Source organism: Macrotis lagotis, chromosome X (assembly GCF_037893015.1).
Source record: "Macrotis lagotis isolate mMagLag1 chromosome X, bilby.v1.9.chrom.fasta, whole genome shotgun sequence".
NCBI classification, from domain to species: Eukaryota; Metazoa; Chordata; class Mammalia; order Peramelemorphia; family Peramelidae; genus Macrotis; species Macrotis lagotis.
Window position 1 is genome coordinate 636,737,623 of NC_133666.1, and position 18,848 is coordinate 636,756,470.

General features: G+C 44.6%; 3 protein-coding genes across 4 annotated transcripts; all 3 read left to right on the forward strand.

Moving 5' to 3' along the window:
* Positions 1–12: 12 nt before the first annotated feature.
* DOHH (deoxyhypusine hydroxylase) lies at positions 13–9,351 on the forward strand. 2 transcript variants are annotated; one of them, XM_074204160.1, is made up of 5 exons: positions 13–100; positions 4,856–5,188; positions 5,621–5,697; positions 7,282–7,519; positions 8,174–9,351. In XM_074204160.1, the coding sequence occupies exons 2-5, from the start codon at positions 4,915–4,917 to the stop codon at positions 8,509–8,511; spliced, it is 927 nt and encodes a 308-aa protein (XP_074060261.1). In that variant the 5' UTR covers positions 13–100; positions 4,856–4,914; the 3' UTR covers positions 8,512–9,351. The 2 variants fall into 2 exon arrangements, with proteins under 2 accessions (XP_074060261.1, XP_074060262.1); XM_074204161.1 differs by having other exon boundaries at positions 53–128.
* Positions 9,352–9,475: 124 nt separating this feature from the next.
* Positions 9,476–14,472, forward strand: SMIM44 (small integral membrane protein 44). The gene is made up of 2 exons (XM_074204162.1): positions 9,476–10,379; positions 11,325–14,472. Exons 1-2 carry the CDS (start codon positions 10,163–10,165, stop codon positions 11,582–11,584), a joined length of 477 nt encoding a protein of 158 aa, XP_074060263.1. The 5' UTR covers positions 9,476–10,162; the 3' UTR covers positions 11,585–14,472.
* A 131-nt stretch (positions 14,473–14,603) lies between these two features.
* SMIM24 (small integral membrane protein 24) lies at positions 14,604–17,750 on the forward strand. The gene is made up of 4 exons (XM_074204163.1): positions 14,604–14,770; positions 15,002–15,113; positions 15,437–15,505; positions 16,957–17,750. Exons 1-4 carry the CDS (start codon positions 14,704–14,706, stop codon positions 17,060–17,062), a joined length of 354 nt encoding a protein of 117 aa, XP_074060264.1. The 5' UTR covers positions 14,604–14,703; the 3' UTR covers positions 17,063–17,750.
* The last annotated feature ends 1,098 nt before the right edge of the window (positions 17,751–18,848 follow it).

Below are 18,848 nucleotides of genomic sequence, written 5' to 3' on the forward strand. Positions count from 1 at the left end.
CCTCTTCCGCTCCTATTGGTACGTTCTGAGGTAGTCACGTGCTAAGGAAGATGGGTGTTCTCTGAGAGTGCCGGCCGGACGCTGCTGCCTCCGCCGCCGGGTGAGCTCCGCGGGGCAGGCTTGGGCAGGTGCATCCCCTCCTCTGGGTGTCTGGGGTGGGGAGAGGGGAAGGTGGGATCGGGATGTGTGTCTTGGTGAGAACCGGGGCCTGAGTCGGAGCTGGTCGCTCTCAGCCCCAGCAGGGAGGGGAGGGGAGTCCCCGCCTTGAACCCATGTGATTGTTGTGCCCCCCCTTTCTGCCTCCCGTTAGAAAGCCGCGTTTTCCCCTCTTTCCCATAGCTTCGCCCCCTTTGATGGATAAAGTATTTGACTAGTGCTCCCTGATGATTGACAGCTCTTTCCTCGGATCCCACCCGCGCTGAGGGCGGAGGGCAGACCCTCTCTGGGGGTTCCATCATCAAGGGATTCAGCTGCGATTCAGCCCTGGGGAAAGGGAGAAGGGGGGCCATATTTTGGGATATCCTTCCTCTTCCAGCCCCTTTTTGTTGGATAAGAGGGGTCCTTTTCTTCCCAAATGACATCATCCTGGAGTGAGGCTGGGAAGGCAGAGACTCGAGGGAATCCAGGAGATGATGGGGCTGAAGGATGAGGGGGTTCCGTGGGTGGGGGTCACAGGTGTAAATGTGGGGGAGTTGGGGGGGGAGAGAATGTGAAGACTAGAACCAGGAAAGACCACGTTTCCGGATCATCCAGCAGTCGTGCCAGGCAGGCTGAGGATAGACAGCCTTGTGATCATATTCAAATAGAAATGATATGTGGACTTAGAAAATCGACATTATCGGTGTTGCATTTTGCCTTTGTCTCTTTTGTGAAACATTTTCCAAGAACATTTTAATCTGGTTCAGACAAGAGTATAGTATCAAGGCAAATGGGGTTAAGTGATTTGCCCAAGGCCACACAGCTAGGTAATTATTAAGTGTCTAAGGTTGGATTTGAACTCAGATACTCCCGACTCCAGGACCAGTGCTCTACCCACTGCTGCCCCTCACACACAAATCTTAAATCCTGTTTGTCCTATAGCCAGAAGCAGTGATACCATTTATTTGTTCCCCAAGATTGCCATCAAAGCAAAGCCTTCTTCTATTGTTATCTGCTGAGTGTTTGTTGCCTCTTGGGACAAATTTATTTCTTTTGCACTTCACTGACATCATTGATACACTACCACCAACACACATTGCAGCCTCCTTTATTTTTCAGCAAAGTCCCCTAAACCCCAGACTGTTTGACAGTGATCACCCAAGTAGTAGGGAAAGTTAAAAGTTTTGACTCGAATTGGGTCTTCTTGACTCCCAACCCGATAAAGTACCCTTCTGTGTACCATGTTGCTTCTTTACTAAAGAAATGATGGGTTCTCAAAGTTTCAGAGAGGAACACAGGCAGGGAGGGCCTTTACAAGTTTAAATGCAAATGGACAAGCTGGCTGGGTACAATCAGCTGTTGTGGTTAAATTCTGGGAGAGTTTATAACAAAAGGTTTAAGCATCACCTGGTGAAATTTTTCTTTTTAGCCAATGCAACTCTAAGCCATCTTCCAAGGCATGGAAAAGTTAGGAAGTCATGGATCATTTCTATGTAATGAATCAGAGTCAATTGGGGGATTAGACAAGTAGAAAGGGAGCATGTTCTTATTGTAAGAGCCTTCCCTTGACTGAGGGTCAGAAGACATGGTCTCTGACACACCATATGGCTTTAGAGAAGCCACTTGTCTTTTCTGAACCTCAGTTTCCTCTTCTATAAAATGGGAAATAAGAGCTCATACTTAAGGGATTGAAAGCTATTTATTAAAAATGCTAGTTAGTCAATAAGTGTTTATTAGTTACTTTTTGTATGCCAGGATTCTGCTGGGGATACTAAAAAAGCAAAAAACAAAACAAAAACAAAAATCCCAACTCACACCCTAACAGGAGTCAACATGCAAACAAGAATAGACTACACAAACACACACACACACTCACATACACACTTACATGATAAATTATTAATAATCTCAGAAGGAAGACACTAAGGAGGACTGAGAAAGCCTTCTTGGAGAAGGTGAGGGAGGTAGCCAGTGTTATTGCATAGAAATAGGGAGTGGCGTGTCCAGTGCTAAGATCTACAAACTGGTGAGTATAGTTGGTTTGTAGAGTAGAGGAAAGTGCAAAAACAAAACAACAAAACACCCAGAAACAGAGGAAGGGACCAGGTTGAATGTCTTTAACTGAAGGTAATGGGAAAGCCCTGAGGTTTATGGAATGGGGAGGGAGTAAAAAGAAAAATTGGGTAAATTGATGAGTGGAAGGTGGATTGGAGAGAATTTAGAGGGCTATTGCATTTGTTCAAGTTAGAAATGATTACTACCTAAGAATGGAGAGGAGATTATGTAGGAAAAATTTGGAGGTAGATTCTTTGAGCATGGGTAAGTGAGGAGTTGAGGTTGGGACTGGTAAATGGGAAGATGGCAGTACCCTTGCCAGTATCAGAAGGGGGATGATAAGGTTTGGGAGCAAGGATAACTGATTTAGACATACTTAGGGCAAATCCCCTAAAACAGTTAATGCTAAGTAGAGACACTAGGATTAGGGAATCCTCAATAGATTTGACAAAACTGATAGGAGCTGATGAGGTCAACAAGTCACGATGATGTGGAGCTCTCAAATAGAAGCAGTACATTAGACCACATGCTGACTTGTTATCCATTTATTTTGTTAAATATTCCCTAGTTACATTTTAATCTGATTGTTTGAAATCTCATCATCAGGCTTTGGATACTCAGCACTTTTCCAGTACCCTCAGCCTTCTCTTCATCTTGGAGAGCTGGAAGGTGGAACACTAAACTCCCTCAGCTTTCCCAGGCTGACCCTATACTCTCCAGTTAATTCTTCACTTTCCAATTTTTCCAGTTTTTCTGTTTTGGTCTTGTTCAACTCTTCTTTGAGGTTTTCTCTTAGTGGAGATCATGGAACATTTTGCCATATCCTTTTCCAACTCATTTTACAGATGGTAACTGAGGCAAACAGGATTGTGACTTGGTTCAGGATTACTCAACTAGTAAATGTCTTTGAGGCCAGATTTAAAGTCAGGAAGACAAATCTTCCTCACTCCAGATCTGATACTCCATCCATTGTGCCACTAGCTACTTTTATTGATTAATCATCAATTAAAGTAGCTATATGACTCATATATGACCTCTTATGATAAAATATTTTAATACCATAAATACTTGGGATTTGCTGTTCATGCTCTCTCCAGTAGTGCAGATTGAATTCCGTCTGAACTTCCTCATTCTTTCTAGTGTTTGCCCATGGTCTACCAGTGGTCTTCCTGAGGAGGTCCTTCCTATAAGCTAGTTACCCTCTTCTAAACCTTTTAATATTACGTGGATACTCAGAGAAGCACATGTTTTATCTGCCCATCACTGATACCTTGCTTTGGACCAGCTGACTTCCTTTTGCTGTGGATACATATCTCTAATGAGAAACTTTTTACCATTCTACACCCCCAAATGAGGCCTACACCTCCAAAATGAGAGGGGAAAGAGGGAGGAATTTGGAACTCAAAACTTACCAACTAATATAAATTGTTTTGGGTTTTTTTTTTGGCAAGGCAAATGGGGTTAAGTTGGCTTGCCCAAGGCCACACAGCTAGGTAATTCTTAAGTGTCTGAGACCGGATTTGAACACAGGTACTCCTGACTCCAAGGCTGGTGCTTTATCCACTACGCCACCTAGCCGCCCCTAAATTGTTTTTTCATGTAAAAAGTAAAATATTAACAACGAAATATTTAAGAAAGACTGGAATGAGAAAAATGCTGATTGGGTTTTTCAACCCAGGCTTGAAGGAAAAGTATGGTTTACAGTTGAACCTGTATAGTAAGTCTTTATGTCCTCTTGAGCACATGCTGTGTGAACAGTCCTATGATGAATGTTGGGAAGAATCAGTGAATGGATGAAAGAACCCTTGCTCTCCAAGGGAGCTCCTGGTCTAGAGGGGGAAGTCAGTTCTGTGGGTGCAGGGCTGTCTTTTAGTATATCTACTGAGAGCATGAGAAACCTAAAAGAGCCAGATCATGTCCAAGGATGAACAGAAAGCTGTCAGAGAGGCCTCAAGCACAGGACTGTCCTGACTATACCATAGCTACTCTATCTCAGACACATCCTCCTTTACAAGGGTTTTCCTGATCCCCAGCTACTTGTTTATTTCCTAACTTGACAACAACAATAACAGTTCAGATTTATATAGCACTTAGGTGGCAGACACTGTTCTCAGTGTTTATAATTAGGTCATTTGGTTATCACAACAACCCTGGTGAGTAGTTGCTCTTATTATTATCCCTATTTTACAGAAGATGAAACTGAGGTAAACAGATTATATGACTGGCCCTGGTTCACACAGCTAGTAAGTATCTGAGGTCAGATTTGAACCTAGGTCTTCTAGACTCCAGACCTGACACCATCTATTGCACCACCTAAGCTGCCTCTTTGTATGTATTATATTTCTGTTCCTTCCCCTCAATGGATGGCAGAACTAGGAGCAGTAAGCAGAAGTAAGAGAGAGGCAGATTTAGGTTTTATTCAAGGAAAAACTAAGCAGTGCAAAGGGACAGTGAGCTGATTTGGGAGATTTGGGTTACCTGATTATGGTGGACATCCAAATGGTCATTTATCAAGGATGTTTTAGTAAGATTTGTTCAAGATTTGGAGGGGCCCAGCTGCCCTGTGAGGTCAAATAGAACAAAATGAGCTCCTGACTTTCTGGCATCCTGTGCGAAAGGTCCTCCTCCATGTGACTTTATCCTATGCTTTTTTCCCTTCTAGGTCCCAAGCTTTCAAGTCATCTTGACTGGTTTGGCAGAAGCCTTTGGACTTGAAGCACTATGGTAACAGAGAAGGAAGTAGAGGCCATCGGGCAGATCCTTGTGGATCCCAAGCAGCCTCTGCAGGCCCGTTTCCGGGCTCTGTTCACCCTTCGGGGTCTGGGTGGCCCTAGGGCCATTTCCTGGATCAGCCAGGCCTTTGGGGATGAGTCTGCCCTTCTGAAGCATGAGCTGGCCTACTGCCTGGGCCAAATGCAGGACACAAGGGCCATCCCTGTGTTAGTGGAGGTACTGAAGGATATGAGCCAGGAGCCAATGGTCCGGCATGAGGCTGGTGAGTGAGATGATGCTTCCCCCCCCCCCCCAACTGAGAGCTTGAATGGGAGAGAAAGCTGGAAAGGGAGAGTGGCATCAAATTGTGGATCATCTTTAGATGCCAGGCAAACAGACACTAGGAGAAAATGAAGGATTTCAGCTAGAAGGAAAGAATGTGCAAAAGTTGGAAGACAGGCATGAACTTGGACTGCCAAACCTCGTTTCTAGTCCTGGTTCTTCCATTAACTTCCTGTGGGACTTTGGGTAGATCTTTGTTCCTTTCTTTTTCTTTCCTCCTTTCCTCATTTTTCCCTTTTGCAAGCTGAAGTGACTGGCCTGGATGATTATTAAGGTCCTTCCTAGACTTGACTTTCTGTGCTCTAGGGTCCAATATTCAGTGTGTAAAGACCTTTCCCAACTTTGACAGTCTCTGACTGTTTTTCTCTTTCAGGAGAGGCTCTGGGAGCCATTGGCAACCCAGAAGTGTTGGAACTCCTGAAGGAATACTCCAAGGATCCTGTTGTCGAGGTAACATAATGCCCTTTTCTTTTCCCCTAGTGGCTCCCAGGTCTCATGTTATTTAGTGAGTTCAGGTGGGGAAGATTTCATGGGATGATAGAATTTAGAGCTGGGGCAAAAAGAAGGGGGGGAGGGGTGATGCAATAGAAACTTAAACTAGGAAGCTTGAATGTTATTAGACTGTAGAGGGCTTGAAATGCTGGCCAGAGGCATTGGAGATCCATTACCCCCCTTCATTGTACTTTCTTCTTTAAAATGCTCATTTAAGCTTTTTTAATCTTCACTTGAGACAAGGAAATACTGTTAAGTAAAATAAACCAAGACATTGGCCACATCTGTTACTGGATGCCCCACTGTCCTAACCAAAGGAGGGAGCTGTGTTTCATCATCAGTCCTCTGGAGTCAAGATTGCTTGTGGAATCAATCTGAGCTCCATTAGCTTATGTGGTCATTATTTGTATTTTCTTCTTAGTTACATCAAGCAAGTCTTACCAGGTGTCTCAGATTTGCCTTTTCTCACAGAGCAATAAATTTTCAGTTACAACAGATTGTTCATCTAGCCCTAGCCAACAGGTCTTCACTTTTCACATTTGGAGTTCTTGCTTCCATAAAAAGTGCTGCTGCCTATATTGCCACCCCCTCATTTTACAGATGTTTTGACAATGCCTTCAACAACCCACCCCTCCCCAACCCCCAGCATTCAGGTTCCCACTCTTGGATAGAGGACAATATAACATCATAATTTAAAAGTAGTGAGTCACTTAAAAAGTCATTTATTTTAGTCTTTCCTCTCCTTCCCCCCCATTTTGAAAGTGAGGAAACCAGAGCCCTTAGAGAAAGGCAGTGACCTGCTTGGTACCATAAGAGCAGAGCATCCCAGAGCCGGGACAGGATCTCAGACCTTGTTACTAGCTCCTAAGCTTTGACTCTTCTTCTTCCTGCCTGACTCTTCCTCCCTCTGATGCACAGGACCCATCAAGAATTTCCAAGAACATCCCATCTGCTCTACCAGTTCTATGCTTTGGCATCCATCCCTTAACTCAGCTTCAGGTGTATCTGCTGCTCTCATCAGCTTTCCCATCTCTAATTCTCAACCTTATAATGTAGATATTTCTAAAATGCTTTTAAGATTTGTAAAGCTTTACTTGCAATAACCCTGTGAAGCAGGCATTTCCAGGATTATCATCATCATTCTAGTTCAGAGTGGTCAAATAACTAAACTTCAGACCAGCACCTTCACTCTGGCTTCAGACTCCAGATCCAGTACTGCTTCCTTTCTTGTTAGTCCAGATTAGAAGTTAGGCTTTGTTGCCACAGCAGAATCCCTGACTATGAGACTGGGTGGGGGATTGTTGTTCTTTCTTGAAGGGGGACCAATGACAACAGGAAGGTGATGCCATGACTTGCAAGCGAATTGGATTAAATGAAGTTGAGTTATAAAAAGTCACCAGCCTCACTTTCTCCTCCGGAGCCTTCTGGGCCCCATGGCCAGACATGGATCAGAATGACTGGAGATGACTCCAGTTTGGGGTTGAGGGCTAAGAAGGAAGTAGAAGTCCTGATGGCTTCTCAGTATCTCTTCATTGTCCCCAGGTGGCAGAGACATGCCAGTTGGCCGTGCGACGACTAGAGTGGCTACAGCAGAATGGTGGGGAGCCCACAGGTAGCCCCTACTTGTCTGTGGACCCAGCCCCACCAGCTGAGGAGAAGGATGTGGGACGTCTTCGGGCCATGCTGCTGGATGAGTCTTGCCCACTCTTTGACCGTTACCGGGCAATGTTTGCTCTGCGAAATGCTGGGGGCAAAGAGGCTGCGCTGGCCCTTGCAGATGGTGAGGAGTGACCCCAGAGTGAGATGGGGGGGTTCTAATGTACATATTACTTAGTCCACAGGTGACAAAAGCTGGGAAGTGATTTGACTTATCCCCGACTTTCTATATGACCTTGGGCCTTGATTATTCAATATGTAAAATGAAGAATTATCATTTTTCTTTGTCTCCTAGGGATATTCAGGGGATAAAATGAGATAGTAGGAGGGAAAAATTTGTTTGGAGAAAGACAGTCTCATTTGACTCTTATTAAGTCTCCCTCCTCTCAGTTGATGACTCCTACTTCTTAAACCTCCTTTGGGTGCACTGACTGCTCCTTTCACACAGTGAAATCTTGTCCTCCCCTTTCTGACTCCCTAACTAGGTTTGCTTCCTCTGTCTTCCTCCTCCTTCAGCCATCCTCCATCAAGGTGACTTCCTCTGTAACTATTAGCATTTTCTCTCTTAGACTATTCCCTAGGTGACTCCTTTATCTCTCCCTTGCTCCTCCATCTAATTTTGATTACCCCTAGATTGACACCCCTGCTCAATATGACCTCTCCCCTGATACTGCTCCCCAGCTGGCTCCTATCCTATATATTCATCTTTCCTCCTACCCCCTCCCAGGATGATTTTCACTCGACCTGATCAGCTTTCTCTCCTGGTTCTTGCCCTCAGGTCTGTGTTGTGGCAGTGCTCTGTTCCGCCATGAAGTGGGCTATGTGTTGGGTCAACTGCAACATGAGGCTTGCATACCTCAGCTTACAGCTGCCCTGGCCAGTCGAGCCGAGAACCCCATGGTACGACATGAGTGTGCTGAGGCCTTGGGTTCTATTGCTCACCCTGACTGCCTGGCAGCTCTTCGGGCCCATGCGGCTGATGCAGAGCGTGTGGTGCGTGAGAGCTGTGAAGTGGCCCTGGATATGTATGCCTATGAGAATGGGCCTGAGTTTCAGTATGCCAATGGCCTCAGCCAGCTTTGCCAGTCCTCTCCTATGCCAGGTGGATGCTCCTGACTTTGTAAACCTGCTGCTGCTGTGCTCTGGTAGCTTCCAGCTGTGACCTTCTTTCCTGCTCCTGGGCCTGCTTTGTCTTCTCACAGGAATGACTTCCCACTGGAATCAGCTGAAATGACCTGGGTGTGTTGGAAGAGGTTAGGAATAATTGGGATCTTCTGGGAAGGGAGCATTGATCTCCTGGGAGATGTCAGAATCTTTTAGGAGCAGGGCCAGTTCTTTGGGGAGCATATGTAAATCTGTTAACATGAGATCAAGATATTCATCTCTATTGGGATTTGGGTCTTTTGGGAGCAGTTGTATCTTTTGGGGGACAGAAGAGAACCATTGGAATGGGATCAAGGTCCTAGAAAGTATTGAGATCTGATAGGGCCTTTTGGGAGCAGATTGGGATCTTTGGGGTTCTCTGTTGGGAGAATCTGATGACAATAAGGAATCTAGGTTTACTGGGAAATATTGGGATTGTTTGTCAGTAAACTAGGTTTATTGGGGTCCCTTTGGAGAAGATCTGGAACAGACTTTTAGATTGATTGGGGAAAAGGTTTAGTGCTCTTCTACATTTGGGACCTTCTGAAGGAAACTCCAAGTTGCTGCTGTTCACCTGCCCATGTGTTCCAGACCATTTGGGCAACTTGGAGAAGAAAACCTACCTACCCACATGGATTCTCTTTCCTATCATATTACCTGACTAAGGAAACCCACTGGGATGGGAGTGAAGGCCCCTGTGGGAGAAATGGAAGAGGGTAAATTCTCTCAGAGAAAGAAGAGCTGATCTGGACACGTCCCAGGGCCCAGAGACCATCTGAACCAAATATTAAATTATTTATCTGAGAAAATCATGTGAATTGTCTGTGTGGGATGGGGTGCTTAGCAGGGAAATGCTAGAGACACATTCATTGCTTCTGGTCCCAACCCCTCTCCCTCCCACCCCACTCATTACTATGTGAGCTTGAGCATGGCCTTCAAAATCCCCTGACTTTTTGTTCCTTGAGTGATTGATGATCAAAATTAGGTCTTTTATTGGAAAGAACCCTAAACTAAAAATCAGCAGTGCCAGCTTTATTATTAGCTCTCTATGAGCAAATTTCTTCTCATTGATGGTCTCAGTGTCCTCATTGTAAAAGGAAGTAGTTTAATTAGATGACTTCTAAGGTCTCTAATAGCTCTAATAATTTATTGGGAGGAGTCTGGGTTCTTGAGGTTCCCTTACCTGTCTTTTCATTGTGCTTCCCTGCCCCATATTTGGAGTCCCAAGACCAAGATTTTGTAGGAAAATCAAATGAAGGCTTGCCTGGGATGCAATAGGTTCCCCCATCCAAACTCCATTATGTTTTAGGAAGAGGAAGAAGGGATAATGGCAATTTCTTCAATGAGATCCTAGATATGTGGTATGCTGGGAGGAGTCCAGGAGATGTGGTCTCCACCCCTTCTCTGCCACTCTGAATATCTGATCCCATGGCCTCTGGGTCTCCCATCCTCTTCCTGTCCCATCCTCCCAGTAATCTCCACAATCCTCTTAGTTCCTAAGACCCTTAATGCTTCCGCTGCCTGCCCTTGGGGGTTATTCCAGCACTTGGGCATCATGTCCCACATCCTGGCAGGCAGGCAGGCAGTGGCCTCCCCTGTGAGACCACCTTGCTGAAGGGCCGGGATGGTGGTGGGCTGGGGCCCTCGGCATCTTCTGGAAGAGGAGTCAGAGGACCAGACAAAGGAGCCACCTCTCTTTGAAGACTACCGACCTCCTGCCCTAGATACTGTTCGCCTGCCTAAGTATGTGCTGTACCTGCTACTTGCTGCCCTTGTCGTCATAGCTGTAGCCTATGCCATCGTTGGGCACCTCATCAAAGACCTCATGCATGACCTGGCTGGTGAGTCTTCCAGAGAGCCCTCCAGAAAGCAAGGCAGAAACTTGCTTAAGATACCCCCAGAGCTGGGCTCAGATGAGGGGAATAGAACTAGTGAATGCCTCCTCTGGAACCCTGGGTGGGGTGGGAGGGCAGAAGGGGGAAGGCTCTACCCTTAGACATCATCCTCCTCAGCAGAGGGCTCATTGGGAAAAGTAAGGGAGGCCACTTGTGGCAGATAACTTATAGTGTGGTGATTGTCAGTTGTGTCAGGTGCAATAATCCTTTTTTTAATTTCCCAAAAACAACCCATATTTTAAGATCTGTACATATATGACAAATACAACATCCACTAACATTTGAACAATAAGAATACATGTTTTCAAGCTTTGTTATACAATCTGTAGAAAGTATGTTTTAGAGAAATGAAGATTTGCTTTTGAGTCCAGAACCCCCGCGTTTAAATCTTGGTTCCTCAGCTTAGTTGTGTGACACCAAGAATTTAGTTAGGGATAGTGTGATATGTTTCTCTTAGCCTAGGTTTCCTTAGTTGTAAGACAATCATAATTCTTTCACTCTACCTCACTGAGTTGCTATGAGGGTCTATCTAAATATATTTAAATAGATGGTAAATAGGGAAGAAGAAACTGAGGAGATGGATCTGAAAGGCTTTCTTCTCTGCTCTCCATTCTTCGGAGACTCATGAAGGGGAACTGCAGCAAGAATTGTGATTTTTCCTTAAATCCTTTCTTAGAGGGAGAACCTCAGCCAGGTGTCAGAAGACCTAGGCTTGGGTCCTGGGTCTTGGTCTGAACATGGGCACAATGCCTATTTTCTCTTGATTTCTGCATCTGGAAAAATGGAGGTATTTCTCCTTACCCCTTGCCCATCTCCCAGACTCTTGGTGAATGTAGGAGGAGAAACTAAAGGAGGGAAGGAGGTTGTCCTATCTGTATTCTTTGTGTGCAGATTGGGCCTTTGGGCCGAAGCCAGATCAGCCAGAGTCCCCAAGAGAGTTGCCCAACAGTTTGGAAGGTGAAGACCTGGAGGAACTGGATCTGGAGTTGACCCTGACCTGGCGTGATGAAGAACTGACCGTCTCACCAGAAGATGCTCTAGCTGGTGATAGGGAAGTCCAGGAGCCCCCCTGTTGGCCTCCCCACCTTGCTCCTAGACGCCCTTCCATCATCACCTTCCAAGAGCCAGCATCCCAGCAAAGGCTAGAGTAGAGAGAGCCAAGAACGGACGGGTCTCCCTAATTCCTGGGCTCAGCAGAAACATAAGGCTGCCAGAAAGGCTCTGAATCAGTTTAGCACTGAACAGAAGGAGGAGAAAAGGAGGAAATCTCACTGGAACTGGATTGTCATGAGACTTCCCTTTATAGTTCTCCCAAGTAATATCCAGACTGAGTTTGTAGAAATTGAATTCTGTTCTACCACTGGCCAGACAAAATTCATGAAATCTCAGCTGGAAGGGACCTCAGAGATGATATAGTCCACACAACTGAGCCAGGGAAATCCCTCATGCAGTGTTCCTAGTCCACACTGGGTTAGGATTTGAATTCAAGATCCCCTAACTCACACCAGAGGATCTTCAACTAAAAGTCTCTGATACTTCATCCTACCCATGATCAAATGCATAGTTTCCAACCTATCAGGCTACTGAAAGCAGAAGCTTTGTTGCTTAGATCACTACTTGGAGAAAGACTGGAGAGGTGGTGGGGAGTGAAGGAGCCAGAGAAACTGGTCTCTGCATCTTGAACTAGTTAGGGGGTCCTGAATTCAAATCCTGACTGATGTTTACTACCTGTGTCTCCTTGGGCAAGTTCATGCCTCAGTTTCTTATGCAAAATGGAGTTGGACTTAGTGATTTCTCAGGGTTCCATTTAGCTCTAATCTTTCAAACCTGTCATCTTCCAGGACTCCTGCTGGACTCTTCTAGCAATCAGTTCAGTACTGTGTGTCTTATTTTGGAATTGTGATGTTTATTTTCCTTGCCAGGTCAAGAGCTCTGTGGGAATGGTATCTCCTCTTGCTTCTTCTATAAAATAGCCAAATTAGGGCTGAACCCGGAGCACAGCTTGGTCAAGATTCACTAAACTAATGGATTAAGGCAGTCGAGCCACCTGACTGCTAGCCTCTTTGCCCCTGACTCATTTTGTAATCTTCAGGAAATCCCTTGTCCTTTCCAGTCCTCGATTTTCCTTTTCTATCAGATGAGAATAATAATTCCTGTGCTGCCAGCCTTGTGAAAGTGTATTGATTGACCTTTGGATCCGAAGACCAAACCTTGAATTATGACTGAAATGAAACAAAAGACAACCTGAGTATCAGTTTCTATCAATGCCTGAACTATACCTCAGCTGATGGTTGTGGGGAAAAAAACAAATGCATTGTAAAATAGAAACGTGACTTCTTAGATAAGCTAATGAATGTGAAGTACTTGGGGCAGTATAAGACAGTCCAGAATACGGACTTGTCCTTGTCTGTTTCTCCTCATCCTCCAGGGAACACCTGCACTAGTCCCCTGGCTTCCCATATTCTGCCTACCCCCATGCCTCAGCGGTTCTCTACTTTGGGAGGAGGGAGGGATAGAAGAAAGGTAAGGGAAAGAGAGAAGTTGATTACCTACACCTTGCTCTTCAGATCACGTGCCAGAGCTGTGGCTTCTCTCATGGAAGCTGGGGTGGAGTCCACCTTCACCCAGGGAAGGGCCAGGGCTAATGGGCTAATGGATGACTCAGAGGATCATCAGATTTTGAACTGAGAAAGGCTTCCTAGATCACCTGGTCCAATTTCCTCTTCCAGAAAGTGAAAATGAGATTGGGAGAGATTAAGTGATTTGCCTTGTGCCTTATAGATAATAATTAATAGAACTTGAATTCAAATCTAAATTTGCTCTCCCACTGATTTGTTCTATGACCTTGGGTAAGTCAATTCTCCTCTTCCTGATCTTGCATTTTTAGGTCCTCTTAATAACCTATGACTCCAAATCCAGTACTGATTTCAGGCTAAACCTGGCTATACCTACACCCCCCCTCCACTGGAGAGCATCGTGTGGGGGCTGTTCCTTCAGGAGATGTCCTTTACAGGATTTAGATTGAATTACTTGCTGTTCCAATGAAGTCTGCTTCTCTCAGTGGGCCTATGTTCTTTCTTGGAGTAGGGGCACATTTACCTCATTTCCCCATTTTCTAGACACCAGCTGTATGATCCTGGACAAGTCACTTAACCCTGTCTGCTTCAGTTCCTTGTCTGTCAAGTGAGCCAGAGAAGGAAATGGCAAACCACAGTAGGGAGTTGAGGGGGGTTGTTCCTTCTGTGGAGGCATGGTCTCTCTACACGTGGATGCTGATGTCCTAATTTTTGAAAAGGATCCATTTCCCCTGCTTTTTGGCATATTTATGTAATCTTCCCATATAGTTGTAGAGGGGAGACCGAGGTTTCACACTCCTGGCTAAGAAAATGACTGTGAAGGGCCCTGTTCATTGAACTTACTTAGGATGGCCAAGCTTCCCCACAACTCATCAAAGGAATGCCCTAAGCTAATGAAATGTTTACGCACAGAAGGTCCCTAAATCTAAAGATGGGGAAGGAAAATATTTTCTTTTTTTTGAGTACTGGGACCCTTTCAGTACCAGAGAGAGACTATAATGACATTCTGGGCAGAGATCCTGAAGCTTTCTTGACCTTGATTGCTTCCAAGTCCCTGGCAGAGGCTAGGATCCCTTTTTGCACTCTGGTGAAGCCATTCATGCCTTCTGCAAGGACCTCAGCTACTTGTACTTAACATTGAGTAGAGATAATGATTTCTTACTTCCTGAGAATGGGGTTTAGTTAATTGTTACCTAAGTCCAGAGTCTCCTTCTACTCTTCCCCCCATTTCCCCAGTTCCCCTCCTATTAACTCTTTGTGAGTGGGTAGAAAATGGTACACAAGAACTGGAGCTCCCTGGCATAGTCTGGCAAAGCCCCTCTCATGTATGGAAGATTGGCAGGATAATAGAAAGTGGTCAGCTGAGAACGAAGAGGCTCTTTCTTTGGTTACCCTGGAGCCCAGTCACCTAGAACCTCAAAACCAACGGAGGGTTAAAAAGGAAAGAAAGGTGCAGTCCCTTGAACAGCTGGTAGGTGTGAAGGAGGAATGGGTCCTTCCAGAGTTCAATAAATAATCACTCTCCTATCAACACTCCTCCCTCTCCCAACCTCTGCCCTTTCCACCTTAGTTTATCTGGGGTGGGGTTATTTCAGTGAGCCATCACTCCAGCTCCCTTCTGCAACAGTCAGTGCAGACAGAGACCAGATTCAAGGATCTTGGACAAACTGACCCAGTCACAGTTAACTTGGCCCATGGAGCTCCAGGAGACCATCTTTGTGCTGTCCACACTGTTGCTGTCATCAGCAGATGCCCAGGAAGGTGGGTGGTCAGAGATGGGGGAGGGACAAGGGTGCTGCTATCCCGGATTATGGGGCTTTGAGAAATAACCCAGACCCTTACCTTGGTTTGGGGACTCAATATTCCTAGGATAGGAGAAATAGGCCTTTTGGAAGAGGGAGAAGGAAAGGGGGAATTCTTGCAGAGTCTGATTTGGAAGCCCTCGTCCTCTTCCTGAAGCTCATCAAGTCTCTCTTACTTTGTCACCGGCAGTGATTGGGAGAAGGCTGCAGCCCTGGCTGCAAGGACTGACAGCTGTTGTGGTCTTCCTCTTTATTGTCTTCGTCCTCATGCTGGCCAACCGGTTTTGGTGTTCCAAGAAGAGGTGGGAAACTTTGCACTCTGGACAGGGGCCTACCTCCCAGCTCCCTCTCTTTTTCCCATGGCCACCCCCTTTGTGAACTGGTCAAAGAGTCAGGCGCCTCATATTAAAGTCCCACAAACTCCCTGGGTATGACATTGAACAAACGATTTCCTCATCTGGTAACTCACTGTATTAATCTGTGAAATGAGGGAATTGATAGATCTCCGAGTTCCTAAATTTGTGGAATACAAGGAACTGAGCTTCAGCCCGTGGTGTATGTGAGGAGTGGGGAGGAGATTGAATGGGAGGGAAATAGGGTCTTTTCTATTCCCTTTTCTTCCCAGAAATGATGAAGAGGAGGAATTTGGAGAGAGCCAAACAACTCCGGACAGCAACGAAAACATTCAAATGAGGTAAATTGTACTTTTTTATCTTCTTGTGGCACCCAAGGATACATGTATGTCTTGTTTTTTTCTTCTGCGAAGCAATAAAGTATGGTCTAGAGAACCCCAGACTCAGAGATTGGAGATCTGGGTTCGAGTCCTGGATCTGAGGCTAATATGTGATTCTCAACCTCTGTTTCTTTACCTGTAAAATAGGAATACTAAAAAAAAATTTTTAAATTAAAAATATAGGGATGATAACAGATTTGAACAAATGACCTTTTAGGGTGATTGTGAAGAAAGAACTTTGATCCCCTTGAAGCTGCAGAGGTTGGGAGCTGTGACTGTTAGCTTATGCTCTTGTACATATGTGTCTTTGCTGTTATGCGTATGTTCAAATGCAAATTCCCAAGTTTGTACTTGTATGTCCATATGTGTCCATCTACATGCATTGTATGAAGGCTCAGTTTTGCATGGTTGGAATCATCTATGTGAGGGAGTATTAGTACTCAGAGGGCAGGTCTTGCAGTTGAGAAGACCCGGGTTCAGGTCCAGCCTCTAACCTCTGTTAACTTCCTCCCAGACAAGTCATTTACCTAGGAGTCACAGTAAATAGAGCCCTGGGCCTGAAGTCAGGAAAACCTGAGTTCAAATGTGACTTGATGCTTGTTAGCTGTATGACCCTAGGCAAGTCATTTAACTTCTGTCTGCCTCAGTTTTCTCATTTGTGTGAAGATTAAATAATTGTAAAATATTTAACATAGTGTCTGGCACATGGTAAACATTATGTAAATATCTATGCTTATTTTTATATTATTATCATCATCATCATCATCATTCCCTCAGAGCCTAAAACAACTCAGATTTTTAAGTTATAAAGAAGTTGCCAATGGCCTCTGAAGAAAAGTAGAGGCAAGTTTTCACATCAAGAGATCCTCCCACTAATGAAATTACATGTCCACACCACCCTAGTCCAGCATACACATGGGTAAGTCCATGTGTTTATGAGTTGTGTATGCCCCCCTACCAATGTCCTTTATTGCACTTTTTAATGGTTTGGACAAGGAGGTGGAGGCAGAGAAGAGAGAAGGGAACCTGAGAAAAAGTTTTGAGATGGGAATAAGCCAAGCTTGTGGAGAAAAGAGGGACCAAGAGAGGGAGGAACCCAATCTAGCTGGGGTGGAGAGGTCCTGTGCGGGGAGCAAGAATGACAAGTTTGGGGTCCATGGAGGCCTCCAAAGCCAGGCTAAAAAAGTTTTGACCTTTTTCCTGTGGGTTATGAGAACCATGTAGCTTCTGGATGAGGGGAGTAGCTGTTCCTTTTTTCCTCTTCTCTGCTTTGTTCAGACCCTTTATCTTTCCTTCCTCGAGGACAAGGGTATCTTCACTTGGGCAGTAACTGGCCCGGGCAAGAGGTTCCTGGTTCCCATCTCACTCCTTTCAAATAGTCTGGCATTGAGATCTGGTCATCCTTTCTCTAGGAAAAGAATTGCACCACCAAAGGAGGAGAAAGGCCACATCAATGAAGCCTTGGAATCGGATGAAAGGGATGCTGCCAGCAAAGATACGAAATCCACTTCCTTTTGAGGGAAGTCCTCCCACCATGGAACCTTTGGGGTAGATGCCCTGATTTCTTCATGTTTGTCTCCTAAATAGCACCTCCTGCCTCCAGGGCCCAAGGAATGATTTATCTGTAATAAAAGAATCCTAGGTCCTATTCCTCCTCTTCCTTCTCAGTGAGAAACATGGAAGAATCAGGGCTATGATTCTACCCCCCCCCCCCTGCAGATTAGTTTACAAATAAAGGATTATTTATAGAAAATCTAACTCCTTTGCTGCCTGGTGCTTCATGTCCCTTCTCTAAATGGTGATTAGGATCACAAGATTATAAATATAGAAGGGGCCTTAGAGGTCATCTGGCTGCACCCTTTATTTTCCAGATGGGGAAATGAAATCCATAGAGATTAAAGAAAAGAGACTCAGAAAACCTGGGTTTTAGTACTACTAAGGCAGTTAGGTCGGACAGTGGATAGAAATGCTGAACCTGGAGTCAGGAAAACCTGAGTTCAAATTCAACCTTAGACACTTTGTGATCTTAGGCAAGTCACCCTCTGCCTGCCTCACTTTCCTCATCTGTAAAATGAGAGGATTGATGGGAGAAGAATAGGACCCACCTCCTATGGTTATTATGAAGACCAAGTAAGATGATAATTGTAAAGTACTTTAGCACAGTACCCTATGGAATGTACAATAAATATATAAATATTTACTATCATTACTGCTGACTCTGTTCATTTGCAAGTTACTTTTCTCTGGGTTTCAGTTTCCTCACTTAGAAAAACGAATAGATGCTATCTTAGGTCACTTCTTTTGCCCCCAGTCCTTCTCACTAATCACCTAAGTTGCCTATATCCTAATTTAATTTTGCCCTAAACTGGTTTCTTCATTGTAGCTCCCTCTCCATTTGCTTCATGGTCTGGTGGCTAGTCCTAGGAGACAAGACTCAGACATGGGAAACAACTGAAAAAAACTCACTCATGGTCCTTTTTGTGGGGAAAGGAATAAATGAAAAGTCTGAATTATAGGATTTTTTTCCCCCTGAGTAAATGCAGATTTATTGATTTCAAAACCCTAAGAAAACATTGCCTGTTGGGTGTTGCCAAGTAGGTCTGCTCTAATGAATGACAAATGCTCATCCTGATAAGTCAAATCCCCTTTCTGTGACTCAGTTTCCTCACTTTGTATGAGAATGCAGTGCAAGTATGAGGATATAAGAAATTCCAGGAAGAAATGAGAATGCCTTCTTCATATATAAAAGGAGTGTCACTATCCAGTTTTTCTATGTCAGAGAAGCATTGGTGAAATATCCACAAGTGAATGTTTGGTGCTTCCTTCTCTGCTCTCTACCACCACTACCTATATCTATTTACACTTTTATTACAGTTTAATGTACTTGAACTTTGAATTGGTTGGGCAGGACAGTGGTATCATGCCCAGATAGAAACAAATCTCTGCAGGCCACATATTGACTTAGAAAACCACAAGTTAACATTATCTAAGTTGTATTTTTATTTATTTTGTTAAAACACTTAACTGCATTTTAATCTGATTCTGGCCATGCTTGGGAATTTATCAGTGCTGTGACAAGAGCAGGTGAGTTTGACACTATAGCTTATATCACCTATTTTCTTCTGGATTCCAAGTATCTATTTCCAAGCATAATTTGGAAAAAAAATAAACAAAAAACCCTGTTGTTGTGTTATGGAAAGAACCCTGGAGACCTAAGGATTCTGATTGATTTAACAATAGATTATTTTTTTCTAGTTTGCCTCTTTTTTCTCAGCTGATAATTTTTTTTTTAAGGTTTTTGCAA